Source organism: Lipotes vexillifer, unplaced genomic scaffold (genome assembly GCF_000442215.2).
Source record: "Lipotes vexillifer unplaced genomic scaffold, Lipotes_vexillifer_v1.1 scaffold773, whole genome shotgun sequence".
Classification (NCBI taxonomy): domain Eukaryota; kingdom Metazoa; phylum Chordata; class Mammalia; order Artiodactyla; family Lipotidae; genus Lipotes; species Lipotes vexillifer.
The window spans coordinates 108769-119951 of record NW_006786767.1 but is presented as its reverse complement, the minus strand read 5'-3'; the positions used below and the strand labels follow the sequence as shown (position 1 = coordinate 119951).

Below are 11183 nucleotides of genomic sequence, written 5' to 3'. Positions count from 1 at the left end.
TCTTCAAACCCACACTTCATCCCCCTACCCCTTTCCCTTCCAGGTCACTATGTCGGCAGGCAACGGCACCCCTTGGGGGTCAGCAGCGGGATCAGGAGTAGAGGTGGAGGGCGCAGAGCTGCTCACCTTCTCAGCTGCCGCCAAGGTCCGAGTGGGAGTGAATGTTGCGCTGTTTGTTTCTTCGGCTGGAGGAACCTGGCCCTGCTGTGGTCAGTGCCACGGCCGCAACCCAGCCAGCTCCGCCCCTCTCCGGTAAGACGACTCTTTGCCCATTTAGCAGCTGCCGACTTACTGGTCACTTTTGTGGTTATGACCCTAGATATAGTTATGCCACCAGGAATATCACTGTTCAATGGCTGGCCGGGGACATCGCATGTCGGACACTCATGTTCCTGAACTAATGGCCATGTATGCCGCAGCTTTCCTGCCTGTGGTCATTGGGCTCGACCACCAGCCAGGCAGCCGTACTCCACCCGCTTGGACCCTGCTCAACTGGAAGGAAACTTCTGGGAGCAGCCTGGGTACTCGTTTTCCCGCTTGCCTGGAAGGTGAGTGACTTGTCGGAACTCAGGGCTAGACTGGACAAGAATTTGGGTACACAACAGGAGCCTTCGGATTCAAGGGGTGTGCTTGGCCGTGGTCACCGTTAATCCTCAGCGTGGGCCTCTGCTCTCTTGCAAGTTAAGATCATTGCATGTTAATTTGTACTTCTATTAAGAGCCTTTGTTTTTACTACACTTGGCTTCCACCTCTTTGCCTCCTCCGAGTCCCACCTTCTTCAGATTATTGCAGAAAAACTCTAGGGCATGGTGGAAACATATATGGGAAGACATTAAGAAGACAGTGAAATCAGGGGCTTTGGGTAAAACTTTGTGGTACATTCATTCATCAATTCAGAAACTAATGTGCATCCCCCAGGTGCGTTCAAATGCTCTATCAAGGACACAGCAACAAAGTCCTGCCTTCAAGAAATTTATAGACTAGTGCAGAGTCAAATTAGTACACAATTACAATACAGTGTGCAGTTAAACATTATGCTAAAGGTAAGCATAAGGAGCTAAAGAACTGTCCAAGACCCACTCTTGGACAGTCAGGGAAAGCTTCCTGACTTCCCAGAGATGTTACAATTTGATTCTTGAAAGATAGGTGTTAAGACAAATTACAGCAGGAGGAATGCTGGAGAAGGTGGAGGGTGGATGATCTCAAAGAAGCTGCAGCTAATGTTGAGGACTAGAAAATGGTGAGTAATGAGCCTGGAGGGGAAGGAAGAACCAGATCACAAATATTAAGCTTGTACTTTATCCTGAGGGTAGTGGAGAGACACTAAAGTAAAAGGTGGAGAATGACATAATCAGATTTGTATTTTTTACTCTAGCTTTATTGTGGGTGTCAAAACTGGAACAAAAGGGAGCATCTTAACTTGAGTACCAAGTAATCAAATCTCAATATTGAAAATGAACTAGAAATCTAGAAAAAAAAAGCTAAATATGAAGCAATTTCTTCAAAAAAACCAAAACCACTACCACCATCTGGGAGGAGGGTGTAAAGCAGCATCTCTGAGTCTAGGGTTAGGATTGTCAGGGAGAGGGCTAAAATTTGTCTCTGGAATAATGCATTACAGAGTCAGATTTAAGATTTGATCCTTAAATCCTCAAATATTAGAAATATAACTAACAACAGTTAGTCTGACTGCAGTTCTAAGACAAACAAAAAATATTGCTTCCAACAATATGTTGCAAACAGGACCTCTGCTACCCAAAGTTTTAAAAAGCAGCATGTTGTCTCAGTGCAAAAGGAATTAGTTGGGTTTATATGAAGCAAATTTTAGATGTGGACTGGGAATTAGAATTAGGATTGCTTTTGTTGTTTGTATTACTTTGCTCTGTTTTTCCTGAGTCTAGGCTCTACCACTAACTAGCTGGATGACTTTGGATAAATCACTTGAAATATATAGGCCACAAGATTATGGAATAGGAGATGCATTTCATCCTTTCTTAGAGCCTGACAATCCAACAACAACAATGCAATCTCTATTTGCTTCAATAGCAAACTGACGGTAACATGATTCAGGTGCAAAAGGTGTTATTTTGGGCTCTAAATTAGCGACCTCTTGTATAAATTCTGCATTGCCCATGTTGCATTTAAAATATTAGTGTCAATAAAAAATTCTTAGTATGGTAAAGGGAATATTGGTGTAGTTAGAAATTATTTTTGTAGACTCAAGTTTTCAAGTATCAGAGGTAAAGACTTCTACAGTAGGTAAATTGCACATAAAATAGGGAAAGGAGAGTCAGAGGTAGAGCTATGGACCAAAACATAAGTCCAGGAGACTTGCCTATTTTTTAAATTAATTAATTAATTAATTTGGTTGTGCCAGGTCTTAGTAGCGGCAGGCGGGCCCCTTAATTGTGGCATGCATGTGGGATCTAGTTGCCTGACCAGGGATCAAACCCTGCCCCCTGCACTGGGAGCGTGGAGTCTTCTACGCCACCAAGGAAGTCCTGCCTATTTTTAAACCCCTTCTCACAACCTGTCAGGTATTTCTAGGCATGGTGCAAAATCGCACCCCCACCCCCCAAGAAAACGGCCAGAAACATATGGACTCAAGATAGGGGAAAAGGAAAGACCACTTCCCAACTACCTCAGAATAGCCTGATCATAACTCCAAGCAGTTCATAAAATTGTATGTCTGTGGCCCATACTATTCACCTTTCCTAAAAGTCCCTCATGCCTGCTGAAATCACTTTCCAAATGCCTTCCTTGTATCTAGAAATTTGATACCTACTAAGCTTGCCTTTTATCAAATTAGTAGTGACTCAATCTACCTTACCTGAAACCAAGGTACTAACCCTGAAGCTCTCAACTGAAAAATACTCATTACTGATTCAAACCAAAAACCCAGCAGTTTACCAAAAAGGAGAAGGGGCAGCCAACAGCATTTGGAAAATGTTAAATTTTATTATTTAACGTTGTTTCACCATTATAGTTGTACACATGACTATTACTACAGGTCACTTTACACAGTGACTGCAAAATGGCCTGAAATTTTAGCAGCACCCATTTTACACAAGATTTCTTTTTTCCACAGAATCACAGATAATTTCAGCTAAAAATGGTGAGAAAAAAAAAATGTTGGTGAGGTGGTAGAGATATCCTTTGATAAAATGCAATGTTAGAACAGTACTTGAGAAGACAGGGTTCTTTAAGTCCCAGATTTAACAAACATAGCCTAAGAGGAAGATAGGAATTTTCAAGATACATTCCTAACCTTTTAAATATGGCACCATGGATGTACCATTACTCAGCACTGCAGGAAATTAAGAACGAACTGGGATTATGCACTGTATTAGCTCCCAAGTTTTCTCAACAACCTCATTAAAAAAAAAAAAATGAATTGGGAAGAGATAGTGTTGAACTGGTGGGTTGGTTGGTATGGGAGGGGAAAGGGAGACCAGTTCTAATAGTCCTTGACTCCACTCCAGCTGTTCCTGTTCCACACCGTCCGCTGAGCTGGTCCAGTCCCCTTCACTCAGTGTCACCAAAGGCAGCTTCAAGGCTTGATGGCAAGAGACCACCTCTTCACCTTCTGCTGCCTCTTTCTGCTGCCACTGACTGCCATGACCGTCTGCTATAGCCGCACTGTCCTCAGTGTGTCCAGTCCCCGGACAAGGAAGGGGAACCATGGTGAGATCCCAACCCCCAGGCCCTAACCCGTACCCTAAATCTATTGCCTCTAGCCTCATAAATTTGATAGCTATCTATCAAACCAAAAGTGAGTTGCTAACCGTATCTCTAGCAGCTGATGCTGCACATAACTTTATTGAATGCCTTCAGTTCTAACCAGCCACCAGCCATCATTCTCTGGAGGTAGCTGGGCAAGAATTAAGGAGAAGGGTGGTCAGTATTCCTTTGCTCTTAGACACCAACAAGACTTCAAATAGACTTTGTAGCTTCATGTAACACAACAGCACCTCAATCGAAACCTTTTTTGCAGCACGTCTGTCATAATCTCTCGTGGGAGGGGAGCGTATAGTCCCAGGTTGGGAAGGGAAAGAAGGCTTTCACCATTCTCTTCCTTATAAGGGGAGAGCTCCATCTCACTATTTCTGCCCATCCATCAACTCAGAAGCTGAGTGGTTCTGTATTTTCTAAGTTCCCAGCCCCTGCCGGTGAATTTGCCCTCCACTGCTCCTTAGACAATCGCCCCCATGCTCATCTTCAGGGTCTGCGACTGGCCCTGCTTGTCTTGCTGACCTTCGTCCTCTGCTGGACATCTTATAACCTGCTGGGTCTTTGGTACTGGTTCTCTCCCACCATGCTAACTGAAGTGCCTCCCAGCCTCAGCCACATCCTTTTCCTCTTTGGCCTCCTCAGTGCTCCTCTGGATCCTCTCCTCTATGGGGCCTTCACCCTTGGCTGCCAAAGAGGGCACCAAGAACTTAGTATAGACTCCTCCAGGGAAGGAGCTTCTGGGAGAATGCCCCAACAGGAGATTCATACCCTTAGACAGATGAAAGTACAAACAAATGTGGCAGCAAGAAAGGCAGGAGAAACAAAAGAGACATTCCTATGACATCCATTTGCTCAGGAGAGCATATATAAGAACAGAATAATTATTCTCTAGTATCATGAGAATATCTCACTTGTACCCCTGGCTCCCTTAGCTTCCACGTAAAAGAAATACTGAGTAGCGTTTCCACTTTGACCCTAGGTGAGACTTGAGACTATATTTAATGTAGAAACTCACACAGAATTCAGTCCCTGGAAGAAGTATCTTCACAGTGACCCAGAGTGTCTTACTGTAAATAGTGCTTCAGAGCTTGCAATGTTAGAACAGGAAAGTAATTTTAGAAAACAAAAATTGGACATTTATTCATAACTCAAAAGAAACACTAAGCAGGTAGGGTAAGAGATTAAGTATAGACACAGTGAGTTCCACCCCAGCCCTATTTCTCCAAGGCTGCATAGTCAAACGGAATCTCTGGAGAGAACACCTGGACAACAGAGGATGGGTCAGCGACGCCTCCGGTCTGGACTCCTGCTGCGTCTGCGGCCACCTCTAGGGAGAAGGAAAAGGGGCAGGGTCCATCAGAGGGACATAATGCCATGTCCTTATTCTGTTTTGCTCATATTTCCTCCACTAAGATAGTGTTTCCCCTCTCCACTTTACCTCCTTTTGCCCTTGGGTGGACCCCGAACAAAACACCAGTCTACGCTGATCGGCTGTCCCATCAAATCCTGGCCATTGAGTCCTTCCATAGCAGCTTGGGCCTCCTTGTATGTTTCATACTCAACTAGAGTATACCCCTGGAACAAGTGAAAAGACAGATTATCAAAACTCTCCTATTCCATCAAGCTTTTTTCTACTCAAACAGAAAAATCCATAAACTCTAAAAAAAAATGTACATCATATATCCCTATTATATATACAACTTGTCTGTCTGTTTCTTTGCTATGTCTAACAAAATCAATCCCCAAAGTCATTTTATTTTAACTTTAATCTTGGCCAACCACAGCAAACATGGGAGAACTACCAATGCTGTCTAAGGGTTATGGGTGAAGAGAAGCAATGGAGTATCACTCAGAATACCTTTAGATATCCTGTACGTCTGTCCAGGTTGAGGTGGATGTTTTTTATTTCTCCATACTCTGCAAATTTATCATGGATGTCTTCTTCCGTGGCTTCCTCATGGACTCCAGTAACAAAAAGAATCCAACCTTCAACAGCTGTTCGGGGAGGAAGGGAGGTTGTTTGAGCACATGAAAGAAAAACTTCAAGCAAGATCACAGAAGTAGAGTGTGTGCAGACTCCACAGAGATTGGTTAAGCTACCTCTGACCCCATTCCTACTGGGTTTTATTTCATTGGCCCCTAATTCTCTACAGACAGGCTCCATTTACTTACAGCGCTGTGGTCCGGGTTCATCGCCATCCTGCTCCACGCTGTCATAATCCTCACGCATCCGCGCTCGAGACCCCTCTTCTATTAGAAAGACACAGGAGATCACCGGAAATCCCCCTCCTCCCACTGTTCACCATGAGTCTTTATGGGGACTCCAAAGCTTGTCGCTCTCGCCATTCTAGACCCCATTCCACCCACAAACACTCACCGGAGCCAAAGCCACGGCCCTTCCGTTTCTTCGCTTTTTCTTTCAGTTTGTGGATGCTCTCTGCAGCCCCAGAAGCGAAAGAATAAGTGAGAAAGATAACAGTTACTTACAACAATAGTCTCCTTCCAAGACATTATCTGAAACCAGACCCCACCACCTCCAGGTTCAGTCCCTTCCCGGCCCGCCGCCATTCCTCCCATCGGGGGCGGAGTCTCCAACCAACCGAAACCCAGTTCCCCGGCTCCCATCCTCCCTACTGGGGAGAAAGATATATTTTCCTAATACGTCCTTCTCTCGCACCTTCCCCGCTTCCCGCAGCCGCCTCCACTGTCCTCACCGTCCCCATCCTCATCCATGGCGAAATCCTCGCCGCCGGCCTCATGAAGATCCAGTACGTCCGCCATCCTGCCTAAGCTCTAACTCTCGTCCGTGGCGCTCAAGCACTTGGCTCCTCGAGAAACTGTCGCCGATGGGAAAGGTCTCCAGTCAAGTTGACCAATTAAAAACTAACTCTTAAGTCCTGCCCTCGGCGCGGTAATAATACGCAGTGAAGGCGGGCCTACTTTGGGAAGATACCGGAAGTGCTCCTGTAGCCATCTTGAGCGGGTCTCGAGCAGAAAGGGGCAGCCCCGTGTAGGACACGCTGGGGGTGTGGGCGGAGTTAGTGACTTACTCTTACCTAGAGCAGACAACGAGAAACACTACTGACAGTGGAGCCCAGCCTAATTTTATTAGAGGGTTGCTTTTCGTCTCTTTTCATTCCATTCCAGGAAATGGAAGTTGAAGAAAGATTTTTCGCTAAAAACTTGCAGGCCTAGACTGTTCCGAGGAGCAGCCGGATCTGTGATGGAAGCATTAAAAAAAAAAAATTGTTCGGTCAGCAATGCTGCCTCAAGAAGCTGCTTCTGGAACGTACTGCAGCATGGCCTTTCTCTCTCAGAAAATCAGCAGACCTGGGTGTCCGTGTTGATTGATGAGACAGATATCAACTTTTCTTTTTTAAAAAATAATCTTTCTGGGAATTCCCCGGTGGTCCAGTGGTTAGGACTCCTGCTTTCACTGCAGGCTGGGTTCAATCCCTGGTCAGGGAACTAAGATCCTGCAAGCTGCCTGGCGCGGCCAAAAAAATAAAACTAAACATCTCTCAAACTGTGCCTACCACCTCTGGGAATTAAAAAATCATGGCTTTAAACAAAATAGGGGCTTTAGCTTCTTTGAGGATAGTACAGATATTTCACGTTTAAAAACCCAGGAGTTGAGGCAAGGAAAATATTGCCCCCACATTCTGGAATCCGACGTAGGCCTTACACAAACAATGGTGGACTGCATATTCACTTATTTATTATTTTTTAAATCAAACAGTTATGAATGCCTATATGTGTGTCTAATATTAGAAGAGGTGCTAGCAAGACAAGGGGAAATACTTGCATTATCAACAATCACTTTATAATAACATTATGAAAGTGATCGTTGCCATCACAACGCACTAAGGCAATACAAAGAAAGTTTCTAATAGGATGGGAAGTAAGGAGAGTGCATTTAAGGGAGGGCTTCCATTTAAACTTGGCCTTTAAGTCTGGGTAGTTTTCCAGGCAAAGGAGTTGTATTGAGACTAAGATACACTAATCCATTCTCTGCAGTATGTAGTGTGATCTTTTAAAAAATCAGTTGGTCACATCTCTACTAAAAACCCTTATTTGATTTATTTTTGCACTTAGAATAAAGTTCAGACTCACACAGCCTGCTCTGCCTATGTCTCCAAACTCTTCCACCACCATTCTTCCCTCTCACCCATTAAGCTCTCCCTATACTTTCCCTCAACTATGTTCTTCTCTTTCCCATCTCTGGACTTTTTGTAACTCTCTGTCCCTGATGTTCTTGCTCCAGCTTTTCACATGGCTAGTTCAACCCCGTCCTGTAGGTCTCCCTGAGATACTACTGGCACCCAGAGGGGTCTTCTCTACTTATCTTTCATTCTTATTTCCTTCACAGAACTTAAATTCAAATCTTTAATTACCTTGTTTACTTTCTAACTTGTTTATTGTCTGTTTCCCCTTAGAATGTAGTCCTTATGGCAGAGATTCTTATGTACAACTATCCTCAAAGTTTAGACCAGTGCCTGGTTCATAGTAGACATTTGGTAAATATTATTGAATGAATATCAGAATGGCAAGAAATTCTGTATGCCTGATGCTGTGTAATCAGGAAATAAAGCTGGAAATATAGTTTAGGGCCAAACTGTATGTCATGCTAAGGATTTGGAACTTACCCTATAGGCAAGAAATTTTTCTAATTCAATATTTTAGTATTCATAATTTTTAACATTTGCCAATAGCCCCCATACTATTTTCAATTTGTGTTTTTTCCTTAAATAGACTGGCGTTTTAAACAAATTTACACTAAATTTAAATATCACTGCCATAAATGGAAAACATATTTTTCTATTACAAATTCAGCTAAAAGCATAACTAGTAAAAATGAAAATGTTTGGCCATGTACCACCTAAAATCTTCTCAGATAATACCAAGGGTTCACATATAAAATTTGGGAAGTGCTGCTAAAGGTACAAATAGCTAAGTGATGGTTTAAGCAAGGGAGTGGTACAGTCCTAAGTATTTTAGAAAGAAATCTGATAGTAGCGTGGAGGATGTTAAGAATGAAGGTAGAGACTAATTAGGAAGCTCCTGCAGTGGTCCAGCCCCGAGATGATAAAGGACTGAACTAAGACAGTAGATATGGACAAAACAGATTGGGAAGTTTGTACAGAAAGTAAACTCAACAATAAGTGACTGATTAGATGATAATAGGGAGGCATCGAGGATGGATCTGAGGTTCTAGCTTAGGTAGCTGGGCAGATAATTTCTATAGCAGATCTGGGGAGTCAAAGAGGAGCACGTATGGAGAAATGGTTTTATTTTAGATATGTAAGTTCAAAGAGCTTGTGTCATTCAGGTGGTAATGTCCAATATGTGGAAATATAGATATAAAAGCTCAAAACAGTTTGGGGGACTTCCCTGGTGGCGCAGTGGTTGAGAGTCCACCTGCCGATGCAGGGGACACGGGTTAGTGCCCCGGTCCGGGAAGATCCCACATACCGCAGAGCGGCTGGGCCTGTAAGCCATGGCCGCTGAGCCTGCGCGTCCGGAGCCTGTGCTCTGCAACGGGAGAGGCCACAACAGTGAGAGGCCCACGTACCGCAAAAGAAAAAAAAAAAAACAGTTTGGGGTGGGAGGAATAGTTTTGAGCATTGTATGATAGTGGGTGCGATTGCCAGCGGAATGGGTAGAGCTTCAGGAGAAAGGGCCAAGAACAAAATTCAGGCTCCTCAAATGTCTGGAGAAGCGGAGGCAGATGCCTTCCCCCAGCAGTACAACCTTATTTCTACCACCAAAAAAATACTAAGAAAAGTTCTTTTTTCATATATATATAAAAGAAAGGGTCATTTTAGAGCTCCTCTGATACATAGGTCTCAAGAAAGAATCAATCTGGCTCACTAGACAAAAATCTATTTTTAATTGTATAAAATTATACATATAAAATACATAGAAAGTACTAAAAGGTAAGTAAAACTTTAACACCAAAAGTAGACAGATCAGGGAACAATTTTTCTCAAGTCCTTTGGGATCTTACTGGTTGGTATTTGAGAAAAATAATCCAGGAGGTGCGAAGACAAGTTCTTCCCATAACTCAACACCCCTTAACACTTCCCAGAGAAAAGAGCAAAGGAGAAATGAGGGTTTATGATATCTGGATTATAAATATCAATAAAAATTGAATAGACACACCTATTATTTAATGTAGGAGCCTCTGCTCCAACCCTACATGTGCTTCATGGAATATAGAGATGGAGCTTGGAGAATTCAAGGAAATCCCTTTCAAGCACCAATACAATTGTTGCTAGATTCCTTGCCTCTGATCCCATATGTACTGGTCACTAAGATGATTTCAAAAGCAAGAAAGCTGACTTTCATCTTTTCCCTATCTGATCCAAAAGAGCAAACGGTAGCCTGTTTCCTAACCCATTTCTAAAAGCAAAGTGTATAACTGTTAAATGGAAAGTGTAATTGCAGGAACATTAATTTCCCAAACTCAGTTTAGGAAGTGCACTGAGCTATAATATAGTATAAAGGTGATTACAGAAACAAGGAGAAAATATATCTTAGAGAGACCTACAAAAAATTCTCCCAAAGGGAAATGCTTTAGCTGTACTCCAGATCATTTCTCTCCTATTTTACCCAGGAAAGAGGTGGGGGAAGAGAATAGTATTAAAAACACAGGTAGCTGATCATTGATTCTTTTTCCCCTCCTGCAGTCTCTCATGGTTCCAATTAGGAAGTGCCATAATGCCAAAGTCTCATCTCATGAGTTTTCTGATCAACTCATGCTCTAATAATCAATGTGGAGGAAGAGGAAAGAAAAGAGGGAAAACAAATGTGAATCTAAGGTATATACATCTAAGGTCGTAAACAGTAGCCACTTCGTGGAAGTAGGAGGAACATAGCCCTCACCAAATTGGACAGATAATGATTCCAAAGAGCAAAACGATGGGAGGAGAAAAAGGAGGGAAATATGCTTTATCTTCTACCAATCTCTGCAGGCAGGAAGGTCTATAGCCAGGGCTTAACTAAGCGAGGTGAGCAGGGGAGGAGGAGTAAAAAAAGAATACTGAAAGGTAAGCAACTTCAGCCCTGACCCCCTCAGTAGAGTATACTGGAAATCTGGACTACTGGTATGGTAGGGTATGCATGCCCCAGAAGCAACATAGGTGCTAAACCCCTACAGATTGTTTATACTCCCTCTCTTGTTTCTGAGCAGTTTCTCAGCAATGATTTTAAAAATAAGAAACCAGATCTCCACTTCCTTCCAAATAATAAAGTAAGGAAGCCCCCAAAATGAAGTACCATTTGCAGGCAGAGGAGGAGTAAGGTAGTGGTGTGGAGGTGGGGGGTGTAGGTTAGGAAATATCTAGTTACTGGAGGAACAACTTGGTACCAAGTAGCCCCAGCTCAAGAGAAACCAAAGCCGAAGTCTTCATTTTCATGTCCTGTTGGGTCCAAGAGAAAGCAGGAATGAG

At 43.2% G+C, this 11183-nt stretch overlaps 3 protein-coding genes across 4 annotated transcripts in view; 1 reads left to right on the top strand and 2 right to left on the bottom strand.

Annotated features, from left to right (window-relative positions):
• Positions 1-49: 49 nt before the first annotated feature.
• Positions 50-4573, top strand: LOC103074337 (putative gonadotropin-releasing hormone II receptor). The gene is given in 8 exon segments (XM_007459380.1): positions 50-78; positions 326-393; positions 396-454; positions 456-548; positions 3483-3535; positions 3537-3574; positions 3577-3684; positions 4161-4573. Coding segments are annotated over 8 exon segments (861 nt in total).
• A 269-nt stretch (positions 4574-4842) lies between these two features.
• Positions 4843-6571, bottom strand: RBM8A (RNA binding motif protein 8A). 2 transcript variants are annotated; one of them, XM_007459351.1, is made up of 6 exons: positions 6447-6570; positions 6110-6169; positions 5905-5982; positions 5591-5727; positions 5171-5307; positions 4843-5059 (listed from the first exon to the last, which is right to left on the bottom strand). In XM_007459351.1, the coding sequence occupies exons 1-6, from the start codon at positions 6511-6513 to the stop codon at positions 5014-5016; spliced, it is 525 nt and encodes a 174-aa protein (XP_007459413.1). In that variant the 5' UTR covers positions 6514-6570; the 3' UTR covers positions 4843-5013. The 2 variants fall into 2 exon arrangements, with proteins under 2 accessions (XP_007459413.1, XP_007459414.1); XM_007459352.1 differs by having other exon boundaries at positions 4848-5059; positions 5905-5979; positions 6447-6571.
• Positions 6572-9599: 3028 nt separating this feature from the next.
• Positions 9600-11183, bottom strand: part of LIX1L (limb and CNS expressed 1 like) — a 19600-nt gene continuing 18016 nt past the window's right edge. Inside the window, exon 6 of the mRNA XM_007459350.1 lies at positions 9600-11183. This exon is cut by the window's right edge and continues 664 nt beyond it. The gene's annotated coding sequence lies outside the window, so the exon portion shown is untranslated.